The 26476-nt window shown below is 38.1% G+C and overlaps 2 protein-coding genes across 3 annotated transcripts; one reads left to right on the top strand and one right to left on the bottom strand.

Annotated features, from left to right (window-relative positions):
- Nucleotides 1-274: 274 nt before the first annotated feature.
- On the top strand, nt 275-15795 carry pygl (phosphorylase, glycogen, liver; the record flags this gene model as incomplete). 2 transcript variants are annotated; one of them, XM_083903030.1, is made up of 21 exons in its annotated part: nt 275-517; nt 774-875; nt 972-1050; nt 1403-1506; nt 1972-2103; nt 3408-3519; nt 3952-4034; nt 4275-4412; nt 5161-5253; nt 5438-5584; nt 7489-7652; nt 8199-8313; nt 8523-8624; nt 10248-10395; nt 12696-12754; nt 12866-13007; nt 13405-13612; nt 13705-13839; nt 13940-14006; nt 15280-15464; nt 15583-15795. In XM_083903030.1, the coding sequence occupies 21 exons, from the start codon at nt 275-277 to the stop codon at nt 15584-15586; spliced, it is 2562 nt and encodes an 853-aa protein (XP_083759156.1). In that variant the 3' UTR covers nt 15587-15795. The 2 variants fall into 2 exon arrangements, with proteins under 2 accessions (XP_083759156.1, XP_083759155.1); XM_083903029.1 differs by lacking the exon at nt 15583-15795 and having other exon boundaries at nt 15280-15521.
- A 150-nt stretch (nt 15796-15945) lies between these two features.
- Nucleotides 15946-21590, bottom strand: LOC310938552 (lysophosphatidylserine lipase ABHD12-like). Its single transcript, XM_083903072.1, has 12 exons — nt 21291-21590; nt 19815-19917; nt 19464-19583; nt 19242-19272; nt 18675-18720; nt 18297-18426; nt 18175-18212; nt 17688-17767; nt 17445-17527; nt 17260-17338; nt 17033-17166; nt 15946-16065 (listed from the first exon to the last, which is right to left on the bottom strand). Exons 1-12 carry the CDS (start codon nt 21391-21393, stop codon nt 16038-16040), a joined length of 975 nt encoding a protein of 324 aa, XP_083759198.1. The 5' UTR covers nt 21394-21590; the 3' UTR covers nt 15946-16037.
- Nucleotides 21591-26476: the final 4886 nt, after the last annotated feature.

Genomic DNA, 26476 nt, shown 5'->3' with positions numbered 1-26476 from the left:
CAGCACTTGCACTAGAGGGAGCGCGCATTTTTTAGAGCGAGGGTTAAGCAAGGAATTGGAATTCACCCTTTGTTTCCGTGCTGCAGCTCAGCAGAGGCGGGACAGGTGAAAACCCTCCTCCAGCTCTCACCCAATCAACAGCGGCGAGAGGCGGAGACTCCTGAGAGGACAACTGCCCTGTGTTTCCTGTGTCAACTTCAGTTCAGCAGCTGCTGCTCCTCTCCAGCATCACCATCACCGACCCCAGCACCACCGACCCCCTCTGAACCCAGCAATGGCGACTCCTCTCACCGACCAGGAGAAGCGCAAGCAGATCAGCATCAGAGGCATCGCGGGCGTGGAGAACGTGTCAGAGCTGAAGAAGGGCTTCAACCGACACCTGCACTTCACTCTGGTCAAAGACAGGAACATTGCAACGCCCAGGGATTATTACTTTGCCCTGGCTCACACTGTGAGGGATCACCTGGTGGGGAGATGGATCAGAACACAGCAGTTTTATTATGAGGCAGACCCAAAGGTAAAGAAAAACTTTATATACAACTCATTGTTGTTCACTCTAACTCGCTACAGTCATTCCTAGTGTGTGTTTGTCTGTTGCATGAAACTTTCCTAGCAGTGAGTCATTGTGTCCTGTTTACACTGTGCTTTTGTGCAGGAATAAAAAGGTTCTTCTTTCATTCATATTATTAAAAAAACTTCCATATACGTACTTATTTGTACTCAATGTCAGATCTCTTTATGCGTAAACATGTTTGTTTACGTTTGTCATCCAGAGGGTGTATTACCTGTCCCTGGAGTTCTACATGGGCAGGACGCTGCAAAACACCATGATCAACCTGGGGCTGCAGAACGCCTGCGATGAAGCCATCTACCAGGTAGTTTACAGGAAAGAGAAGCTGAAACGTGACACAACAACCACCTTTCATAAAGCGTGTGTGTGTGTGTGTTTTTCCTGTCGCCCTCTGCTGTAGCTCGGCCTGGACATGGAGGAGCTGGAGGAAATGGAGGAGGATGCAGGTCTGGGGAATGGAGGTCTTGGCAGACTGGCAGGTAAAATCTCAAAGGAGGGGGGGGGGACAAAAAGAGAGGAAGTAGGAGTTCCCTTCATGCAAACACAAACCTTTGCTAATGTATTAAAAGTCATTTGTTCCCCATGCAAACTCACTACTCGCTGGTTTATTTTGGCACTTGTCCATCAAATTCCTCTGCATGCACAACGAACATGTGATGAAACTCCGAGCCACAGAAAAGTTGCAACATGTTGACTGTTTTTTTTAAAAATGTACAAATAAACAGCAAACTTCCCCTTTTTTTTATCTGCAGGAACTTCACTAATCACATGTTCTCTACTGTAGTGCTGTTTTTTTAACTTTTACTCTTCTGCACACACACACACACACAGCATGCTTCCTGGATTCAATGGCCACCTTGGGTCTGGCAGCGTACGGTTATGGGATTCGATATGAATATGGAATCTTTAACCAGAAGATAAGAGATGGCTGGCAGGTACACCTGTATTCTACACACTTCTTCTAATCTTATCTACTCCACACACCCCCCCCCCCCCCTCCCCCTTAAAATGTTGTGGCAAAGATTTCTCTGCAGAAACAGAAGTGAAGAAAATCTGCTCTTATCTTTCACTTTGGACATTAGAGTTCTGCTTGTTCTCGCTGTCGGCGGGGTCAAAGATTAAAAAAAAAAAGGGGGCCAAAGTGGACGTGAATTAGGTCAGAATACATTACAGGCTAAACATTAACTGTAACGTGGTGCTGCTGCTGGAGCGCTGCGAGCCACAGTGTAAACATGCACCTCTGAAACGATGCACAGTGTGTGTGTGTTTTCACCGAGGTTGATGACCACGGATGGTTTAAACCCGCTCCTTGTCAACTGTGAATGTACGTTTTAGCGTCTTGCTCAATGGCTGTGTTTTTGGTTTTTTTGTCATCATTGCACTGGGCGGACTTTTTGCAGCTGGAGGAGGCAGATGATTGGCTGAGACATGGAAACCCCTGGGAGAAAGCGCGTCCCGAGTACATGCTGCCCGTTCACTTCTATGGACGAGTGGAGGAGACCAAAGAAGGCCCCAAATGGGTCGACACTCAGGTACATAGAGCACGTTGTATTCAGGCCCTTGAGTAAAAGCACAAGTATGTTACCAGAAAATGACTTTGGCCAAAGTTTGTATAATATTACTTAAGTAAACGCCTCAAAGTATAAGTCATTTACTGTAGTTAAGTATCAAAAGTAATTGTCTGATATAAAATGATCTTACTTTTTAGAAGTAAAAGTTAGGATTGAGCAATGGTGGGTCAGTGGTGCATGGGGCATGTTGTCTTTCAACTCGAAGGCTGTGCGTTGAATTCCAGGCTCTGCTAGTCTATTCTGTATAGTGTCCTTGAGCAAGACACTTAACCCCATGTTGACTTCAAGACTAGAAAAGCTCTATATAAATACAGACCATTACCAGCTCTTCTTCGTCTGATTTTATTAGGTAGTAACGAGTAACAAAGATACTTAGAGGGAATGTAGTGGAGTAAAATCTAAATAACAAAGTAAAGTACGGATATGTGAATTTTGTACTTAAGTACACCAGCTAAATAGATAGATAGATAGATAGATAGATAGATAGATAGATAGATAGATAGATAGATAGATAGATAGATAGATAGATAGATAGATAGATAGATAGATAGATAGATAGATAGATGGATGGATGGATGGATGGATGGATGGATGGATGGATGGATGGATGGATGGATGGATGGATGGATGGATGGATGGATGGATGGATGGATGGATGGATGGATGGATGGATAGATAGATGGATAGATAGATAGATAGATAGATAGATAGATAGATAGATAGATAGATAGATAGATAGATAGATTTTCACTTTGGGTCATTTTTAAATGTGCCACGTCAATAAATGTGACCAATTTTACCAAATAGTGCAGTACAGTGGTTCAGCGGTTGGCATGGTGCCTCACAGCGAGAAAGGTTTTGCTTAACAAGGACAAAGTCACACTATTAATCTCATCTTTATCTTTTTCTAACGGTTAAAGACGCGTTTCGTGTTACAGCAGCGAGAGTAGAGTGTCTCTCTCTCAGAACTAAAGAAACCTTTTGGATAATAGGTGAAACATCTTTAACAATATCTACACTCTTAAAGATACAATGACCTGAGTAGATTACAGACATTGTATTAGATATTAAGATATTTATTTTTTGTTTTCAGCACAATTAGATTTTTGATTATCAGTATTTAGTAATATCTGTCTTTAGTTATATGTTATTGCTGTGAATGTGACTGTGAATTGACTCTTTAAAACAGGTCTGTTTCTCAGTAATTCTACATAATAATAATCCCTCTGCGTGACTCAGCGTTTTCACTTACTTCCTGCTCTCAGGTGGTGCTGGCGATGCCGTACGACACGCCCATCCCTGGCTACATGAACAACACTGTCAACACCATGAGGCTCTGGTCTGCGCGCGCTCCCAATGACTTCAACCTGAGAGACTGTGAGTCCTGAAGCCACAGTCATCATTTAAAAGTAGGGTTGCAAAGGGGTGGAAACATTTCCAGTAAATTTCTGGTAAATTACCATGGGAAGAGTAAGCTGAGTAATTTTGGAAAATATTCCATGTTGGAAGCTTTCCATGGGAATTAATGGGAATTTAGGGGAACTAACTGGGAATATAGGGTCATGTAATCGAAATGTATCATATCCAAGCATCAATATAAACATAAGTCATAAGAAAACATCCATGCAAAATGATACAATTAAAAAACATGATATTTCAAGATTTATTTGTAAGTAGAACATAATTTATCATATAATTTTTAATACAACTTTTTAGTTTCTTTACTCTTCTGCAGAGTTTGTGTTATATAATATGCAGATGTTAAAGTCGTCATCAGTGTGGCTAAATTGTCGACTCAATTGTCTGTAGTTAATGTTGGAGATTACATCGAGGCTGTGCTGGACAGAAATCTGGCAGAGAACATCTCCCGTGTGCTTTACCCCAACGACAATGTGAGTTCAAGTGTTTTTGAGATTTATGAGATCTCAGATTATCAATGAATCAAGAAAGTAATAAGGAGTAAGTTGTATAAGCTGTCATATCTTTACTACGTGTTGACAACAGGGAAAAACATGTGGAATTAAAGTTGCTATAAGCCCTTATTTCGGTTAAATTGATCAGAAAATGCTTCTATTGTTGTTCAATTCTATAGATCGAATATCTACGTCTCCTGTGTCTCTGTTTTGTTTTAGTTCTTTGAAGGAAAAGAGCTTCGTCTGAAGCAGGAGTATTTTGTGGTGGCCGCCACGCTTCAGGACATCATCCGCCGCTTCAAGACCACGAAGAAAGGCACGCCCGCTCGCATGTCCTTCAAGAACTTCCCTGACAAGGTGAGAATTCTGTCAAAATGTCTCAGAGGAAGTGAGTTTCATTACAGCAATTCATTTCCTAACTGTGGCCAGTAGCACGGTGCCAATTTCAACATATTCACTGCTTGCCTCCATCTTGTTTCTTTTTCTTTCTTTTTTTTTTTTAACTTTCTATTTAAAGTTTTTAGTTTTTTTTATATGAACAAGGAACAGGTGAGTGTCAGAAAAGTTACAGTAGGTGCAGTCCACAGTGCAAACCAGACATATTCAATAACCAGGGTCATTGTAGTTAATGAAAAAAAAAAAAAAGAAGTTAAAACGTATACGCGAAAATAATAATCAATATACAGTGTCTTATAAGCTTTTATTCAGCACAACCTATAGGTCATCTGATAAAAAAAATATTTAATATCAACCAACTACATAAAATCTCCTGCGACCCATCTGTGGGTTCCACCCCAGTCTTTGAGAATCACTGGCTTATAGCATAACACCATCGCTTTTAATGTGAAATAATAATTTTAAGTGCGTTAGTTCTTCGTATAAATTTAGCACAGCTATAAGGTGCTGAAAAGGGGCTTAAATTTGACCGAAGTAAAGGTCAAAAGGTGAAGCCTGCATCCTGAAGAGATGATCAATGTATACATATATATGTATATATATGTATATATATGTATAATCAAGCAGAAAAAAAGATTTCAGCAATAACAATAATTAGCTGCCAAGAGATAACCTGAGATCATTATGTGACATCATCTGTGCTTTCCAGGTCGCCATCCAGCTGAACGACACTCATCCAGCCATGGCCATCCCAGAGCTGATGAGGGTCTTTGTGGACATCGAGAAGCTCGACTGGGACACGGTGAGAGGCTGGAACAGGCTGGAATTAAGGTCCAGAAATAGAATTGGAGCAGGGAGATGTTTACATTGGTCTAACTTTGCATTTAAGACAATTGGAGGGTAGAGAAGGAAAGCTGTTTTCTCTTTGTTTATCTTAACGTTGAATGAGACAAACACTCAGACTCCACTCTCTCTGGTCTCCGCAGGCCTGGGATCTCACCAAACGCACCTTCGCCTACACCAACCACACCGTTCTCCCTGAGGCTCTGGAGCGATGGCCCGTTCATCTGCTGGAGAATCTTCTGCCACGACACCTGCAGATCATCTACCAGATCAACCAGAGCCACCTCGATGTACGTACTGATGCTTTACTTTGCTTCTTTGACGTCATCTCAATCCTGTACTTTAATATTTAGGTTTACTTTCCATGTTGCGTATTATGTTTATTCTTTCAATTTGCATTTTTATGTTTTCTTTATTTATATTTATACAATTTCACTGCTTATTTTCTTGCTGTTCCCTTTTTTTGCTGCTCTTACAAGTGAATTTCTCTAATATTTTACAACTTCATAAGGATTTAAAACTTTTTACCTGTAATTCTGCTCTAAACTTATTTGGTTTTGTCATGTTTTTGTGATTTTACTTTATGTACAGTGCTTAAAATGTAGTAGACCACTTGTCTACTACTGACCAACTTAAAACTTGCTTAAAACTAAAAAATGTGATGAGATCGGAGGTGGACAGAGTACACAGCTTCATTACTTGAGTAAAAGTACAGATACCCCTTGCTAAATTTTACTCAAGTACAAGTAAAAGTACTACAGTCAGATGTCTACTTAAGTAAAAGTACTTGTTTTTAAAAGTATCAAGAGTACAAGAGTACATTATCTAAATATTGCATTACTACTGCCACAGTTCTTACATTTACATATAGAAACGTCCTACATGGAGTTATGAAAAATGTTAATGTTAATACCTTGAAAAATGTCAAAGTAATTGAAAGTAAAATTAAGTCATTTTCATCTTTTTACCATGTTGCTTTATTTAACATTTCTCACTTGCCCACAAGACAGTGGCACAATGGCAACACTCTTGCTTAGAAATGTAAGGAAGTTTATTGCAATGTGCACACCTTGACATGCTTCCTCAAATTGGAAGATTAAAGGCGCCATATGTAAGAATGTGGCCAAAAACGGTTACTACACTCAAATTTAAAATACCAAGGTCTTTTAGGTTTTCCATTATAGCTCAGAAGTAGCTGGCAACCCGTGGTTGCTCTGCAGTTGAGGCTCTACTGACTGCAATGATTGGTAGATGCCAGTGGGTGGCGCCACATGCCAAAACATGATTCAAAACATAAACATGATTTGCAGTCTGCAAAAGATTTTTTTTAAGGAAAATATTTTGTCTGTACTGTTGTTGTTGGTGAGTTCAGTTTGTTATATGAACATTATTCCTGAGTCTGTGTGACATATTAGGAGGATTTTATGGTTTATTACATAATGCACCTTTAATTTTTGTAGTTGTTGATGAAGTTTTGTTTTGGTAAACACAGCAAACACTTGAAGCGAACACTATCATGAACTTGTTCAGAAAATTGAAATAGTCTCACGAGGTACGTTCCCGGGATGGACCTGCTGTGTTTTCATCCATTGTTTCGTCCATGGTTTCGTCTCTCAACTAAATCTGACCATGGAGTTGTTGTAGTTCTTTTTTTTTATAGAAGAAGTAAAGGGTACTCACGGTTATGGATAGAAAGGTATTGGAGTAAAGAGTACATTATTTGCCTCCCCAATAATGATACTTGAGTAAAGTACAGATCCCTCAAAATTGTATTTAAGTACTGTACTCAAGTAAATGTACTCCGTTACTGTCCGGCTCCGGATGAGATCATCATCTATCATCTATCAGTGACACAAACGGAACAATAATGACTATAATTTGCCATCGTAATCAGGAAATAATAATGTACTTTACTATTTTTAAGTTAAAAATTCATGGATAACAATATTAATTTTATATTAGCATTAAAAATATATATAATTTAGGTGAAAGAGCTTCTACATTGTGGTGTATTAACCATTACAGAAACATTTTATTTATCAAGCATTGTCCATGCTTCCACTCTTTAAAGTAACATTTTTATGTTTACATCTTTATTTCTGTAAAGCACATTCAAAGATTGTTGTCGCTTTAAGGTCAGAACCACATCAGTGATTTATGACCAGCCTGTGTCTTTTGCTTTGCTCCTCCGCAGAAAATCGCAACCCTTTTCCCCAAAGACATGGACAAAATTAGGAAAATGTCTCTGATCGAGGAGGACGGCTGCAAGAGAGTGAACATGGCTCACCTGTGCATCGTCGGCTCTCACGCCGTGAACGGAGTCGCTGAGATACACTCCAAGATCATCAAGACTGACGTGTGAGCCTCCCGCACTCTATCGCATGCACCTCTTTAAAAAAAACACACAACTGTGAGCGAATACATAGACACACTGAAAAAGTCAAATACAGCAAACAAAAGCTTTTCAGAGTCCTTTTTTAGATAGATAGGTAGGTAGGTAGGTAGAAATTCAGGTTCCAGGGTACAGCAGCACAGCACCAGAAGACACACATGAATATAGACTGTATAAAATATAGTAAGGTACAAATGTGAATATATGCCATATTGATATTAATGCAAATATTAATTATGTGTAGATATGGGTATACATATGAAAGATCCAGATATAAAATATGAAGATGTAAACTCATTTATTGGCCAAATTTAAGTGCATATACAAGAAATGTTATTCTTTAAAATTTACTTTAAAATGTAAAGTAATATTAGAAAATAAAGGTGCAGGAATAGATGCGCTGAACAATATTCAGGCTCAGACCAAACTGGTTCTGATTCATTTAATGCACAGGAAATCAAATATTTTTGTAGCTGAGGCTGTTAATTCAATTTTTTTTTGTCCTTCTGCAGATTTCGTGATTTCAGTGACCTGGAACCAGGCAAGTTTCAGAACAAAACCAACGGCATCACTCCGAGACGCTGGCTGCTGCTCTGTAATCCTGGACTGGCGGAGCTCATCGCTGAGGTCTGTTCCAGTTGCTGTAGCAACAAACACAAAAATTGCCACGACTCAGTGTGCTGGTTTAGACCAAAGAATCCTCCAATAATACATCCGCCTGCTGTTGTGTGCTTCTTCTCTAGTCTCTTTTACAGTCTGTACTTTTTTTTTTTTTTTAAGTGTTGTAAACACACCGGAGTTTGTTGTGTACACATTTCCATCCGTGTCTGTTTCAGGCCATCGGGGAGACTTACGTAAAGGACCTGAGTCAGCTTCAGAAGCTGAATGACTTGGTGGAGGATGCTGCGTTCATCCGTGACGTCTCTAAAGTGAAACAGGTAGAGTCTGTCAGTCACTCGTTCGATTCTTCACACATTTTGTTTTTTCTGTAAACTTGAAAAGTGTCACCAAGTCAGGAAAACTTTATTTAAATTTTTAGTTGTTTCTGATGACATGTTCCATGTACTTACAGAGCCCTTATAGGGACACTGCGCTCTCTCTCGCTCTCACTACGACAAACTGACCCAGAAGTACATGAATGAATAAATGAATGAATGAATGAATGAATGAATGAATTAAAGTTTTGCATGTTCTCACAAAAGTTTTGCAAGATAACGCAAAGTTTTTGCGAGATCTGGCAAACGTTTTGCGACTTAACACAAAGTTTTTGCGAGATCTGGCAAAAGTTTTGCCACTTAAAGGGACACTGTGTAGTATTTATGGGTTTATATAACCCAAAATCCACTCTTTTATACATATTATGTGCTCCTGCATTGTCTAGTCGCTGTATAATAGTTTTTGTTTCATTTTCGTAGTGTTTCAAAAAGTCATGTAAAATAACATGGTCGCGGGCCGCGGTTGCATTGCCACTGTTAGCAGCGAGACGCCATGTTTCTACTGGAGCCTGTAAGGACAAACGCGAGAGAACAAATCAATCGTCGCTTTGCTTGTAGCGGAAGTCCCGCCTCCACTCTCTCCGTTTCGTCTGCTACGGCCGCGGTAGCTCGCCCTCGCCTCACGAACCTCATATGCTGACACGGAGAAAGACGACGAGGACGACATTTGACCGGCTGAGAATACCGTAGCGCTCAGGGAAGGGAGGGGGTGAGCAGAGGAGCAGTTCTTTCTTGTAAATTTCAGCCTCTACTCTAGATGGCACTATAAACTACTTACTTCACCTTTAATGCAAAGTTTTTGCCAGGTGAACCAAAGTTTTGGCGAGATAACGCAGCATTGGCGAGATGGCGCAAAGTTTTGCAAGATGGCGCAAAGTTTTTGCGAGCAATAGTACAAAAGTAGTTTTTTCAAACTCCAATGTTTTTTTTCTTTGTTTTTTTTTTCCATGTCCCTTTAGGAGCTCAGTATATACTTAATATTTAGTTTATACATTATTTTTCATGAAAAATGCTGTGCGTAATTGTAGAGCAGACATTAAATCTATTTTGGAGATAGTGTTCAGCAACTGATTACTTAAGTTAAACCATTTTTTTACTCTATTATTTGTAATGAATAAATTGTTCGATTCTATCATAAAAATTGGCTAAATACTTTATTCACTATGGGCCCAAAAGATTGGCATCAAACATCAGTCGTTGGCTGCCCTGATTTAACAAAAAATAGAAAAACCCATATCAGTCGACCTCTAATCCTAGCACAACAAAACATAGACATGGAATAAAACATATTCATATACAAAAAACATAAAAAGCATAAAACATTATAGATGCCACTACAATTTTTTTTTTAAAAAAGAAAAAAACACCACCAACCAACCTGTTTTCCCTGCGTGTCAGTGTTGACCAACAATGCAGCCTCTATAACGTGTGCATTGCATCATTCCATTCACATTGTGTTCATGTTCACATGTTCTTCAGCAGCTTTATCACCGAGTCCGTGCTGCCAAAGTCACGCAAATTCCTCACCCACCTTGTTCTCTTTTGTGTGTGTGTTTTTTTCCACAGGACAACAAGGCCAAGTTTGCTCAGTACCTGGAGACGGCGTACAGGGTGAAAATAAACCCGTCCTCCATGTTTGACGTCCATGTGAAGCGAATCCACGAGTACAAGCGGCAGCTGCTCAACTGCCTGCACATCATCGCCATGTACAACCGTATGTGAAGACACTTTTTGTTTGATAACACAGTCCGACATGTCCTGACGTGACGTGGAAAATTCCTAACCCGACTTATGCTTTGAGCAAGTTCATACAAATAAAATTCAAAATTTTCCATGAGGTCACGTGGCCGTGATAAACTGGAGAAGGTTTATCAGCAGTTTACATTAATAATGGCTTTACCTGAGTTAAAATACACTGTTATGCTTATATTCCCACTATAATAGTATCTTATGCCGCTATTCCACTACATGGTCCCGGCACGACTCGTGTACCTGGTAGTTTTTTTTAGTACCTGCTCTGGCGACGTTCTAAATGAGCTGAGTCGACACTATGCATGATGTTGTCAGACTGCCGTTCACTGATTGGTCAGTTCCCGTATTTTCCGCACTATAAGGCGCACTTAAAAGCCGTTCATTTTCTCAAAACACGACAGTGCGCCTTATAATCCGGAGCGCCTTATATATGGATCAATTGGTAAAGTTTGACTTTATCTGTTTTGTTGACATTCCCTTTAGCACAGCTCCATCTAGTGGATGCATAACGCAACCCCAGTCAAACGTTTGACTGCAATATCTTCTATTCTATGCGCCTTATAATCCGGTGCGCCCTATATATGAAAACAGTTCTAAAATAGGACATTCTTTGAAGGTGCGCCTTATAATCAGGTGCGCCTTATAGTGCGGAAAATACGGTACTGGAAGAGTCTTGAGCGCGATGTCCGACACAAGAATCATACAGAACAATGTCGTGCAACTGTAGATCAATTTAAAAGACTTACAAATCATTGAAAACGTGTGTTAATCTCCAACATTTAGCAAGGAAATGTCTAAATTTTCAATATTACCGGGGGGGTCTGGTAAATTTAGCGACAGCACTGCTGAAAGCCTGCGACCGTGAACCAAAACACATCTAATTCAGCTGTATTTCAGTTCAGTGACTGTCTCACGGGTGGGTCATAAGTCTTGTGCAGGAAGTACTGAACTAATGCGGTGTTGCCTCTGCCCACATTGAGGAGGTACTATAATAATGGAAAACGGACTAAACCGTGTTCAGGGACCATGTAGTGGAAAAGCGGCATTATATTCTATTGTTATATTCTATAACTCACCAAATCGTACAAATGTAGTCATGAAAAAAATTCTCGAATAGCATCACAACAGTCTGAGCCAGGAGGATAAACAGATATATAGTTCCAAAAGGTTTGCAGTTAATAAGAATCTCTTATTTAATATAATATTGTCTCTTATATTATATGATTACATTATATTATTATATAATGTCTGTCTGTCTAAATCAGGGGTCACCAACCTTTTTGAGACAGAGAGCTACCTGAAGGGTAAAAAATAATATGGAGGGCTACCATATAATATTTTTTTGTTTGTTTACCATTTAAATGATTAATATTATGCATTCAACTGCATACACATTAATTCCAGTGCTTACTCCTAACGATTACCAGTTTTTATAAACAATATCAAAGATATTTTACTGAGCAATCATACGGATACATGCAAGTGAGGTGAAGTGAAGTGAGCCCGCGGGCACCGTATTGGCTGCCTGCGGGCTACCAGGTGCCCGCGGGCACCACGTTGGTGACCCCTGGTCTAAATCATATTACCGGCCGCCCTATATCCATCAAAACATCTACATTTTTTAATAGGGATGTATGATAATATTATCTGTATCGGCCGATATCAGCTTTAAAATATTATCAGATATTGACAAACACGCCAAGATCCTAAATATGACTAATGACTAAAACAGTACAGACTGAGGAGGCTGCTACCACCTCGACTTATATATATATATATTTTATGTTCACATATTTTGCCATATTATGACGTCTGGTCGCAGGGGAAAAAAATGTGTGTGTTTATATATTTTGATATTGGTTATTAGCTCAAGCTCTGCGGATATATCGCCTATAAGTCCAATATTGTATATCCCTACGAAAATATAGAACAGAATATTAATATATAGTCAATCGTATAATATTATACAATTGAAGAAAACACAATAACTAGTTGTTAATGTGCCCTGAAGTTTGTGCAAATGTATTCCAGATCAGAAACACTGGTGAATTTCAGAATTTCTTCTTAAAAATTCTAAATAGTAATGAAGAAATTTCGTCTCATGAATGGTTGACGAATGAGACCCATTGTTTTTAGGAAGGCAAAAGGCAACAACTTGAAACCTGGGTTAAAAACAACCCCCTCACTGACCAGCCGTTGATTTTTTTTGCCATCATTTCATCACTTGTAACAAATCACTGTTTTTGTCGTTTTGGTTCGAAGGCATCAGAACAAATCCCACTGCGCCGTTTGTGCCACGGACAGTGATCATTGGTGGAAAGGTACTAAAGCAAACACGGGCAACAAATGCAGATGCATGACGGATACAACCGGAATACAGTGTTGTTGTGTCTTATCCAGTAAAGTCATGCATGCGCTGTCGCCCTCTACAGGCTGCTCCGGGGTATCACATGGCAAAAATGATCATCAAGCTGATCACGTCAGTGGCTGACGTGGTGAACAACGACCCGGTGGTGGGAAACAAGCTGAAGGTCATCTTCCTGGAGAACTACCGAGTGTCTCTCGCAGAAAAAGGTAACACACAATGAAGATTAAGCCGATCAGCTCCACACCACCAACTCTGTTTGTCAGTATGGAGGCGATTTGATCTTACGTTGCCTGGAAACATTCCAGCACTGCACACAGGAAATGATTTTTTTGTTTAATGTCAACACAACTGAAAAAAGATTGTTGTAAGACTGAAAAACCCCCGCTCATCCATGTGCTGCCACTGTATACACACAAGCGCTCCCTCAGTTAGTTTTGCTTGACAGTATGTTTTTCAGACGATGGACACAACACACAAAGGATGTTGCATTGTTTCTGTTTATAAACACCAAACACAGACAGAATAAAAATCAAATCACCAAAAAGTTACGCACTGCAGCTTTAAGTATAAGATGCTAACTCGATAATATTTCTTCCTCTTCAGTGATTCCTGCTACAGATCTGTCGGAGCAGATCTCCACCGCTGGCACTGAAGCCTCAGGAACAGGAAACATGAAGTTCATGCTGAACGGAGCGCTGACCATCGGCACCATGGACGGAGCCAACGTGGAGATGGCCGAGGAAGCCGGAGAGGAGAACCTGTTCATCTTTGGCATGAGGGTGGAGGACGTGGCTGAGATGGACAAAAGGGGGTGAAGAAATCTCCCTTTGTTTTTTTTTTTGTATTTTCAGAATTTTTTGTGGGGGATGCTAATGCAAACCTTTCCCTTTCCTCCTTTGTCAGATACGACGCCATGGCGTACTACAAGAAGATCCCTGTGCTGAAACAAGTGATGGACCAGATCATGAGCGGGTTTTTCAGCCCCAAAAATCCCGAGCTTTTCAAAGACCTCACAAACATGCTCTTAAAACATGACCGGTGAGTAACGTGAACTCAAATACTTCAGTTTCTTTTGTGATAGATCCCTTGTCTTAAAGTTTCAGATTTGACAGTTTTATTCTCTCTTATCTGTCCCCAGTTTCAAAGTGTTTGCAGACTTTGAAGACTATATGCAATGTCAAGAGAAAGTCAGCCAACTCTATGAGGTAAAATCTGCGTCATACAGACTTGGTTTGAGTCACAATTGCATTTTCATTTGTCCACCTTTTTATTTTATTTTTATAGTAATGTTTATAAGGTATTTTAACCCTTAAACACCTAAGCCTCAAGAAGAAGTCCATGTGGAATTTGTTTGCTTATCTTAACCTTAAAAAGGCTAGATAATGAGTAAGTGCTTTTGCCAATTTTTCCAGAATAACCTTCAATATCTGGCAGTTATTTACAATTTGCTGCATGTTAAAGTAGTGTATTAACAATTTAAAATGAAGAAAAACGAAAGGTTATATTTCAAGAAAACACTGTAGTTGTACGTGAACGCCAGATTTTGCGTGTTGAACATAGTTTCAAGGCATTTTTCCAACTCTCTCCTCTCTGGCGACAAAGACGCTTGATTCGCCGGCTTCCTGCAACAGCGCAGGTGAAATTGCCGTAATAAACGCATGTTAGCTTTGACGCGCGACACCTCAGCTTTCACAAACCGTTGGAATTGCGCAATTATGCTAACGCATGCGCAAATACACCAAGAACAGTAAGTAGTCTAAATCATTGGTTCTCAAAGTGCGGCCCAGGGGCCAATGGCGGCCCACAGAAACATTTCTGGCGGCCCGCAATGAATTACAGTTGATAGTTTTAATCCAGGAGCTACTAAGCTTGTTAAATGTTTATTGGACATAACTGGATACAGACCAATAAGTGTAAACAAAAATTCTGGGTATTTACCTGGTTTCTATTTGGTGAATTTTAGTGTATTATTGGGTTATAAGCTGGTAATAAGCAGGTAGCTACAGCCCCCAATTACTAGCTATTTACCCAGTAAATATATGGTAACAGAAATGTGTTACTTGGTATTAACCTGTAATTAGAAGGTAAGAACAATGGCCAAAATACTGGGTAATTACCCAGTAAATTATAAAGCGTTATTATATTAACGCTTAAATTACAATATATTAACGCTTATATTACTTAACGCTAAACTGTAGAACTGCAATCTGGTCATTAAAATCATTACAAATGGGATTTATTTCTGTTTTTTCTCTTTGGCGGCCCTCAGTCCAATGTTGGGTTCCTAAATTGGCCCTCAGGTATCAAAACTTTGAGAACCCCTGGTCTAAATAAAGCAACAATATCAAGAACTTATTGTCAATTAGAAATAGCACAATATGAGAATTATGAATATGGTAAAAATGTAAAAACATTTACCAAGGCAGGAATCAGATGGTTGCAAAAAATTAACTTCTAATGTTTTATTTCCTCTGAAAGAAACCAAACGATTGGACAAAGATGGTGATCAAGAACATCGCAGCGACGGGGAAGTTCTCCAGTGACCGCACCATCACCGAGTACGCCACTGAGGTGTGGGGCGTCGAGCCCACTGACCTGAAAATCCCTCCGCCCAACGAGCCGCGAGAGGCCATCGAGGAAACGGTCAGAGCGCTGAAGAAAATGTGAGATTTAAAAAAAAAAAAAAAAAAAAAAGCCTGCCTTTATGTTTACAAACATTACTCAGAAGTTCAAGCACTTGAAACCACATCTGCACATTTTGTGTTTGTTTTGTTTCTTCAGTTAAACACCTTTCGTCGTCACCAACAAAGCACTGGGCATTGAAACTTGTCTGTTACAGTCCTTCAGCACGAGGTTGACTATTTTCAAATGATTTGCTCAGATTTAAACGGGGGTGGGTCGGGGAATTCAGTGGGTCTCAGTCGCGGAGCAGCTGACTCCACTGAATTTTTGGACGACATTCCTTCACGCAGCACTGAGCGACAAAGCCTTTATTCACAGCAGACTGAACAAATTTTCTTCTATTAATTTGTGTTTGTCACTGTAAAGATAGAGAACTATTTACTTTGTACTTTGACTACAGTATTTCTCTACCAGTCTTGCAATAATAAAAAAAAAACAACCGCACATTCTGTGTCACATCAAGTGCTTTTAATTTCAGTTTTAGACGTTCGTCTCTGTCATCAGTACAGAAACGACAACAGGTAAAATGACAGAAACGGTAACTCTTCTCAACTCTACTGTCTCAGCCTTTGAAGGAAACCCCTGCAATAACAAGCAGATGGAGATTAAATTGTAATGTGCACGATGCAAACAAACTGTACTGTGCAAAAGTCTCACCATTAGTTTTGTTGCAGCTAGCTAGATGCGGGACCGTACCTATGTTCCCCGGGTCCTATGTTCCCCAGGTCCTATGTTCCCCGGGTCCTATGTTCCCCGCTTTGTATGTGACCGGGGAACATAGGACCCTTTTTCAAAAAAAAGGGTCCAATGTTCCCCTGTCACATACAAAGTGGACCTTTTTTGGGAAAAACGGGGAACATAGGACCCGGGGAACATAGGTACGATCCCGCTAGATGCTAGTTAGCTAGCTACCGAGCGATAGATAGATAGATAGATAGATAGATAGATAGATAGATAGATAGATAGATAGATAGATAGATAGATAGATAGATAGATAGATAGATAGATAGATAGATAGATAGATAGATAGATAGATAGATAGATAGATAGATAGATAGATAGATAGATAGATAGATAGATAGATAGACAGACAGACAATTTGGGATATACTAAACTATGACTTTTTTGTCATAATTTGGACGACATACTAAACTAGGACTTTTTTATCAGACAGACAGCCAGATAGTTAGCTAGATGCTAGTTAGGTAGCTACCGAGCGCTAGATAGACAGATAGACAGACTGGTATATACTAAACTATCCGATTTTAAAAAAATTTAGCGCTTTTTGCTCAGGTGTCTTTCATTAGATGTGCATTGCACATTCTTATAACCTCTGTATATACTGTATGTTTTAACATAGTAATGGTGTTCTCAGGATTAACTCGTACCACACGTGTGTGTAATGCTCAAGCAAGCAGGTCTTGAATGAAATGATTATTTCGTATGGCCATTACAGCGTTGTTAAAATGACACATCTAATGCGACTTTTGCACAGTACTAAAGCTGTCTTCAAATAAATACAATGCCAGTTTTAAACAGAAAAACATACCTGACTACATTTGCCAGGTTGGGGTCCAAGTAGATGCGGTTGTGGGAGTAGCCAAGATTTGCGCTGTAGGAGACCATTTCGACCGGAGCGTCTGAGTTGCGTTCTTTCTGAGTCTGGAGCGATATCTCGTAAAGCTGCACGCGGTAAAAAAAAAAATAGATGTTATTAAGAAAGAGTCAGTTGCATCTACTGAGATGTTATGAAAGGATGAGGAAGAGCTGCTGTACCTTCAAACCCATCTGATACGGTATAATGTTGTCATCCTCTGAATGTAGAATAAGGAGTGGACTGGTCAAAGTCTTCAAACTGTGAAAAAAATGATTAGAGATTAATTCAATAAAATGAATCCAAACTATGGTCGTGTAACCACGATAAACCAACAAGAGGAACTTTTCCTGTCAACCACACTTACTTTTTATCATTTGCAAATTCCATATTGTTCCTTTCCAGAATGTTCCAAACCAGCCTCTTAAATCCTGGGAGGAACTTGTACAACTGAAAGAAACAATATATGGATGGAGAAAGTGTTAAATTCAGGCTGTTTACACAGTTGACCTGTTTAAACTTGGTTATCACAGTAAGTGTGTGTTATATAGGTGTGGTGAGATCAAATATGAGGTGTGACAGAGGGAGAAACATGACATCATGGTTTCACCTTAGTGAGCGGATGAATGGCCACGACTTCTCTCATTCTTGTGTACGGACCTTCGAGGACTAAAGCGTCAGCAGGAGACCCTAATGTTACAGATGATATACAACTTTAAACTTAAAAAAAAAAAAACAACTTTAAACAAAAGTCCAAAATTTAATATAAAAACAGCAAAATCCAATAAAGGGAACAACAATTATTAAAACTGACAAATTAAAAACTATAAAAACTAATATGATAAGAGCGTTTTTCAAATGAGACTCAAATGTAAACACTTTAATCTGAGTTTATAGTGTCGTATGCAACAACTTGACATTCCTAACTGTTTCATTTAACGTGATTTAAAATGGAGGCATCAGTATGGGATTTAGAATGTCAGGGCTTCTTTTAGAGGAAGCAGCACAATGGAATTCGGCCATTGTTTTTGTCATTTGACAGCAGTGTAATCATTTAAAATAAACATCATGGATCATGCAGACTGACTTAAACCCACCTTGTTCCTGGAGTCTCACAGCAGCATTTGTTACCACTCTGCAAAAAAAAAAAAAAAAAATTGCTTTAGTTATTCGTGGACAGTGGAGAAAGTACTAGTTTTATGTCAGGAGAGAAACTGACCCAGAGCCGAGCGAGTGTCCCCACAGACAGACAAAACTCTCTCTGTTTTGCTGCTTTACCCACTGGTACAGGTAGAGGGCGTCGCTGGTCAAGCCAGCCTCACTTGGTTCACCACTGGAGTCTCCATAACCTGATCAAAGAAAACATAATGACAGTCTCAAATTCACCAATATATTCACATAACACTGTGTGTTTTATTAAACCCATTTAACTTTATTTACATGTCACTACTGGTATAAAAAGAAAGAATATATATATAAAAAATATATATATATTACCCTATTCAAATAAAACCATACAAAATGATTATATTTGTCTCTAACGTGAATAGATTTACCGAAAATTGCAAAATCAAATTAAAGAGCAACAACATCTCACCTCTGTAGTCTAAAGACAAGACGTGATAATCTGCTGTACTCAAGATCTGCAAAAGAAAATAAATCAGGTTTTATCTCAAAGCCAAAGGTCAAAGGTCAAGTTTCAAGTAGGCCTACTTTGTATTGCAAGTCACGCATAATCGAAAACGAATAGAACACAATTTATATGTATATATATATATATCTTTGAAATTAGATTTATGTGTATATGATTCACAAGCTTAAATAATGTTTGAATTAATTTAATCTCTTGAAAATGATTCATTTACCAATTCAAAATGATATGAATGATACTCTTGTCACAAATATAATATATTTTAGTGTTCTTTAAAAAGTGGGTCGCCACATCATTGATAGAAAACAATGTAAAAACACAAAATGTGGAATTATAATACATACTCAGGCTTGAAGAATTCCCTTTAATTAATTATTCAATTATTAATCAATTAGTAAAATTAAACCACAACTATTTTGATAATCGGTTTGAAATAATTAATACAGGTTCCGATGTTTCAGGTTTTCAGCTGGTGAAAATAAAAGGAACCAGATTCATGAACGTAAACCTTACCTTCAACAGTTCGACTCTGTTTTTTTTGGCCCTGCAGTTGAAATGAGACATGAAGAAGAGCAATGAAAACAAACAAACGCTTCGGCTCCAGAGACTCTGACACACAAACCCTCACGTGCATTCATTGTGTCTGTGGAAACAGCCTCTGCGGTCACGTAATAATACCCACTAGACTCTATTAGGATCAATTCAAGGGCTTCTATCCCTCCACTCTCATCCCACCTGGTTCCTACGTTTCCATGGTGATAGATAATAACAGGACGGCCATCTCCCAGCGTCCCTCGGTACCACTCAGGGCTTTTCCCCGCGGCCTCCTCCCATTGGCTGGCAGGGAGTGTATGCCTATGAGACACACACACACACACACAGAGAAAGAGTGAGCATCACACACAAATCCACTCACCTACTGTAGGGTTTTCAAGTGGTTTTCTGCTGCCAAATGAGGAGAGACCGCAGTCCCATTCACTCAGGAGCCACCTGCGCCAAATATGCATGCGCTTATGCTACATTCAAATGCGGCCGAGGCACTCAAAAGGACCCCAAATAAAAAAAAGGAATCAGCAAATGACCAACCAGACTCCCACTGAGACGCCCTCCTCGGTGCTGAGGTAGAAGTTGCACGTGTGATCCAGGACGTCTTCAGGTCGACTGAGATCCACGAAGAATGGAATCTTCACTGCAGCGCACGAGAGCACACAAGGTCAGTGTGGTGTCCAATTTAGCAGTTTATTATAAGTTATACTTTATGATATTAGAGTGGAGTCCTGTTTAAATCTTACATTTTCTATTGCTAAATAATGAGAAATTAATGAGACATGTTGTGTAAGAAAAACAAATAAAACATATATATATATATATAGAATTTCTTAATAAGGAAATAATTGTGTTTGTTTTGTTAAAAGTAATCCAAAACAAACTCTGCAGTGAACATAAATGTGATTTATCTCAATTAAGAAGCCCTAATATTATATAGTGTCATATTAGATTAGATTAGATTAGATTAGATCCTATTTTTTAGTCCTTTATTTGTCCCACAGTAAGGAAATTTACATTGTTACAGCAGCAAGACAGTAAAGATATAAGTATAATAAATAAATAAATATATATATATATAATATAATAAATTAATTACTGAAAAAAGTACCATATAAAAAACATTAATACTGAGAGTATGAAAAAGTTAAATAGAATATATATAATGTACATTATAGACAATTTCCAGAATATATACAGTATGGACTAGCTATTCACATTATAATCAGAGATTGAGCATTGAATATTATATGTTTACATTGCATGTGTGTAAAAAAAAATTAAAATGAATATCATACCATATTTCATTAAATTTCAAAAGTATTGTATCGTGTTGTTATTTTTAAGGGAAAAGTCCAATCACTACTTATTTACTTAATTTTACAATTTTTTAGTTTTTTGTTTGTTTGTTATTGTTTTATTATTTTATCAATGAGTCAATGAGTCAGCAGAGAATTTAGTTATTATTAATTTTATTATGATGTTCTAGAGTTCTCAAATTATATATATATATATATATATATATATATATATATATATATATATATATGACATATTTATTTTTATTTTTTTTAATCAAAAGCAGAGTCCTAGAAGTACTAGACTTTTCATTTCAATTTCATTTTTCATTGAGTTACATTTCAAACTTTCTGGAACCCCAAAAGAGTTTTTTCACAATTTAATTTGAGTTTGTTCCATAACTTTACCCCCAACTTTATCCCAAAACCTGACTCACTTTGATAGTTTCAAACATAAATAATCATCGTAAATAATAAATTCTCCTTCTCTTATTTTAAAGAATGTCTGAATTTTATTCACCACACAAAAAAAGATCTTGAGTGCTTAAGAAATTTTAACATGATGATCCTATGAAAAAATGTACTTGATTGACTGAAACAACATAATCACACTGTGATGTTGCTTCACGTCAGTACAATGTACAAATATTGAGTTATGCTGATCTAAGTTGTCTGAAAATGGATTAAACCATCTGGACAAGGAACACACATTACTTACACAAGTGAGCAAATATGGCGTAGTCCAGTATCCATGGGAACAGGTAGAGAACAATCGGCACTGAGACGTAGGCAGAGATCAGAACGGACAAAGCTTTCCACATTTCTGCCACAAGTGAAATAATTCTCCTTCTCCTGCTGCAACAAAACAACCTGATCCACTGTTTCCTTTCGTTTCACTTCTGAACTGAAACAAGACCGAGCTCAGCACTTCCCCTCACACTGCTGTCAAATTCTGAGAAAAGAGGTCAAAGTTCAACATCCAGTGTGTCTCTGTGTGTGTGTGTGTGTGTGTGTGTGTGTCTACTAATGCTATTGGTTCCCAGCGGGTTTCAAACTGCACCAAAGAAGAATTTCCCTCAGATAAAAGTCAAAACCCATGTTCAAGGAAGTGAACCCAGGTTTGTCGAGGGAAGCAAAAGAAAACATGCCTGTGTTTTTTAACTAACCTGTCAGTCCACAAACAAGTTGAGACGTATTCGGTAAAGTAGAATCATTCATGAGAACAAACATTTGCTTGATAAACAATGCCACAACCACAATGATACTGCAGCAAAACAGAAAAACAGAACACACATAGCTCAGTGTTTGACTGGACACCACCCTGTTGTAGTCGGGGCCTTGTGGCATTGTGGGTAATGGAGTTTTCAGGCTTGAACACCACACATGTTCACAGTATCACAACCTCAAGCACATACAGTAAACATCACTGACTTTATGTATTAATATTATTGGTGTGTTATAATCGTTATAATAATATATATAATACATTGTTGTACATGTTTATTATATTTGCCAGGTGCAAGAAGCAAATTATGTCATAATAAGTATTGTGTCATAAAAACCCCAACAAAAGATGACATTGAAATGTGTATTAGGACAGATGAACATCTATCCCTGACTAAAATAAAACGGTCTATAAGACAATGTGCATCATAGTGCTGAGGTCGGAAACCAATAGACTAAAGACACACATGAACACAACATAAATAATAACAAATAACCATCATAAGACACATCACATTGTTTGTCAGACAGGCGTCTCAGGAGCTCAATCTGAGAAAAAAACATGAGCAAAATTAAATGAAAGACTAGGTTTGATTCACTTAGATCAGGGGCCTCAAACTCAAATTGACCAGTGAACTTCTAGTCTGGTCAGTATGGGCCGGGTTAAGTGAAAAATGTCCAACAATTCGGGGGGGAAACGAACGGTTTAGTGATTAGGAATTAAAATTATACCATAATAATCCATCATGCTGTTGCATAAAACAGAATTAAAACATTAAATCAACATATACAATTGTAATTAATACAATAGACAAGTTCATATAAAATTTAATTTTAAATTTAATTTAATTTAATGTAATTTAATAAAAATAAAACAAAATAAATGTAGGGCCGCAGGACATCGACTGGCGGGACGCAGGTTTGAGAACTCTGACTTAGATGAGCCAACTCAACCCAATTATCTACATAAAACATGTTAAACTACAATAACCTTGATAATTTCCTCCTATTACCTGTACTTTACCTTAACCTTAAATACCTTTCCTCCTCCTCCTCTTTCTTCTTCTACTTCTTCTTCGTGGTCTGGCTAAGACTCTTCCATGTAAACTGCATTTCCTGATTTATTTTACTTAAAGCAGGAACTTGAAATACACATTAAGCAGATTAAGATGGAGTATTCAAAATATTTGTTGCATTTTCTGGACATGTTTATGACTTAATCAGATTAAATCCACCCTCACTCTCTCTGTTCATACACAAAGTTGTATTATTGGTCCTGTCCACACTGGTCCAGAATAAGACTCCCCATTGTAAACAGCTTTGTCTGATTACCAAAGACCAATAAGGTCTTTCTGAGAAAAATAATAATAATCAGATTAAGACACGTAGACTGTTCTTTCATTCCTTTTTTGTAGACATTGACAACAATATTCTGATATTATTACATTTGAATAAGATTGTGCCATGTTAACAGAATGTTCTGATTATTTTCATCAGAATTAAATCACATCACCTCCGCATTAAATGTTGCATATATTATTGTGTAGATGTGAGTCAAGCGGGGATATGAATGGAAGATTATGAACCAGATTAAGACAATTTAGAACAGAATAGAACTAGTACTAGTACTAGTACTAAAAAGAATAAAGGTAATTTTAATCATCATCACAGTCTCTGATTGTCTGTGTGATTATGAAACCGTTTGTAATATTACTTTATAAAAGTAAAGATTTTCAGCTGAAATATTTTCTATTATCAAATTTTTCGCTGTGAATTTTGAGTCCCCTTAATTTATCCTTTTTTTTAGCAGTGTAGTTGGTTTGGTCCAGAACAGGGGGCGGGGCTGTGGTCAGTCTCCGCCCCTTCCTCCATCAGCCACTTTTCAAAATCCGCTACGAGACGCAGGAGGAGCATGAGACAGCCGGGGACACAAAGCTGCTAGCAAACCCACACTCCGGTTCTCAGTGTTGGAATTAACTGTGTCTGACAAGTATAAAAAGTATCGGGGGGACATTTTTGTGTGGAAAAGGAGGAGAGCACCGTTTTCCCGCTCAACGTAAACCCACACGACGGAGCTCCGACAGACAGACATGTCGCTGTAAAAGTTTGTTTTATACCCGCGTTTTAACTCCAGATTTCGGCTGGAAGAGGCGCCGAGAGTCGCCTCAAGGTCCGGAGACTTTGGTGAGTGGATGTTTTATTTTCGCTTTTGTTTTGTTTTGTTCTCTTTGTTTAATCGTTGCTTTAAAACGTGAAAAAGTACGTATGAATTCAGAAACACTGACTAACCGTCCACTCACAGAGGCTACTGATGAATTAGCTGCGTTAGCTCACAGCTCATCACTTTTCCTGTCAACATCCTCCTCTTTAAACTAGTTTAACTACTTCTCACCTTTCCTTTCATTAAATGAAACGTTATCATCATTTAATGAGAGTAAATTATAGTATTAAAGACACTGCTTACATTGTTTTCCCTGTTGTCAGAGCTACTACAGGATTACTGAGCAAATGGTGGAAAAATATTTAATGTTTATCTTAACTGTAAATATGATTCGTTTTAAACCACTATTAAACTTTGTGGTGTTGTAGTTCAGCATGTGAAGTTTCCTAAATACTCAATTATGACTTTCAGAATTTACCTATTTTTAGTTAAAGTCATAATCTAGCAACATAGGTTTTAATTACCTTTAAGATGTGATGGATTTATGCCATGACTCTGATTCAAAAAATTAGTATTTTCTCCAATTCGGGTCACTCAAAGCATTCGTTAACCCATTTCAACTAGTGTTGAACCTAATTGACTCTACATAAATGATCAGTGTTGAGATTTAATTTGGTATTCAACTGAATCAGTATCCACAAATGTTTATTTGTCTATACATTTACAAGAAATCTAAATATTCCTCTTTTGTTTTTGACATAGTAAGTTTAATATCATGTGGGATAAACAAAAGGACCAAGGTTGAACCCACAAATATTCAACGTTTTTCTTAGAATACTATCAAAACTGTTTAACATCTATCAGAAATAGTTGTCTTCTTAATGTTTCTTAACTTTGTCAACCAGTTTTTTGCAGCTGCCCGATATATGAAGTCAAATAAAGTTGATATAAGTGAGTTAAATGATGCTGTGCACACTTGTAGATCAAATACATTTAATTACAATTAATGAAACAAAATGGACCATCAGTGTTTTCCTCTGGCTGACGTTAAATAAGAAAATCTTCATATTTTTTCACTTTTCTGACTGACATCTGTTTGATAATTGTTTGTCACATCAGTGTCTGTGAAGACAGAGGGGATGGTGTGAGGATTAACCTCCTGCGCTGACGTGATTCTTTGGCTCTTGGTGGCTGTGGGTTCACAGCTGCTCAGGCCGCTTTGACTCAGCCGAGCAGGAGGGCGACCACGGTAATTGGCTCACAGGCTACTTGCAGAAACCTGAAAACCTAAATGAGTGTGATAAGAATCAGTTATGGACAAGATGGATCTGTTGTGTCGTTTTCCTGAGTTTCTTTGCATGATTATAAAACAGGTCAGTTTCTGCGATGTCCTTGCATTTCATACATAAGCATCTCAAATGTGCAGATGCAGAATACTGATTTGGTTTTTGTGGGCAGCCTATTGTCTGTGGTGAATGGGTACCCCATATCTGGGGTGTGGGGGACACCTGGCTGAGCGCTTGATGATCTCAGTGTGAGCAGCTGGAAAGGCTGGGGGTCAAGCGGGTGCTCATTGTATACGTATATGGTCCAAAACCAGAAAATTCAACTCATTAAACACTTGCACTTGGTTATACGTTCTTGTACTCTACTTGGTTGTTTTTTAGTCATGTTTTCATGAGATGTATACAAAACTAAATATATTTGTTCAAAAGAACTATTATGTATGAAAGGTTGACCTTCTATGGCAAGTTGGCAAGTTTTCAACAAGTTACACAAAGGCATCCAAGTTGAAAACCGAGGCAAGAGATTTTTTCTTTTGTTGTACTAGTATTATTAAAGTAGTATTTTATGTCGTAAAAATGTTTTAAATATAACCTTATTTCTGACAAAACAAAAAGGACAATGAAAAATTAGTGCTTTGAGAGCATATACTGCTGTCGGCCTGCAAAATGTCCTCTCTCTGTCAGTGTTGTGGCTATTAATAATTACTGAATTAATCCCCAAACTATTTTGATAATCAATCAAGATGAGTGTTTTTTAATATATAATTGAAAGAAGCAATATTTTTGTATTCTTTAATGTGAATAAATGTTTGTGGGCAGAACGAGACGTTAGAGAGCATGATGAGTTCGAATGATCTGATATTGTGTGTACTGAACAACAGATGTGTTAAGAAAAATAATTGACAGATTGTTCATGAAGAATAATTGTTGGGGTTGCAGCACCATTTAATAACTGCAATCACTTGCTTAGTTTTTGAGTTACAACAGCAAAATGGACCAAAATTGGTCTAAAACATAACTTCCTGGACAGAGATAAAAAGGATTAGTGCCACATAGCAGAAATATTTTTAGTGATGCAATGTTCAGACAGACTTTGTGCTTTACAGATTTAAAATATGTGTGTGTTTGTGCTTGGTGCCCTCTGCTGCTGCTTGCAGTCATGTTTGACATTTACCGTGTCATTTTCCACAATAGAGTTGTCCTCTCGTTTAAATGCTACATCACAACAGAAAG

The sequence above is a fragment of the Microchirus variegatus genome (assembly GCF_963457635.1).
Source record: "Microchirus variegatus genome assembly, chromosome: 16".
Lineage (NCBI taxonomy): Eukaryota > Metazoa > Chordata > Actinopteri > Pleuronectiformes > Soleidae > Microchirus > Microchirus variegatus.
Note: the sequence above shows the minus strand (reverse complement) of the source record. Positions and strands in the feature narration are given on the sequence as shown.

What these genes read in the sequence shown, in the direction of transcription:
- LOC310938552 (XM_083903072.1), bottom strand. Translation starts at nt 21,393, where the DNA reads ATGTGGAAAGCTTTGTCCGTTCTGATCTCTGCCTACGTCTCAGTGCCG. An exon ending in GGACACTCGCTCGGCTCTGG is followed by an intron (nt 18,213 to 18,296) that starts GTCAGTTTCTCT and finishes TTTTTTTTGCAG; the next exon opens with AGTGGTAACAAATGCTGCTG. An exon ending in AACCTGGCAAATGTAGTCAG is followed by an intron (nt 16,066 to 17,032) that starts GTATGTTTTTCT and finishes TTGTTATTGCAG; the next exon opens with GGGTTTCCTTCAAAGGCTGA.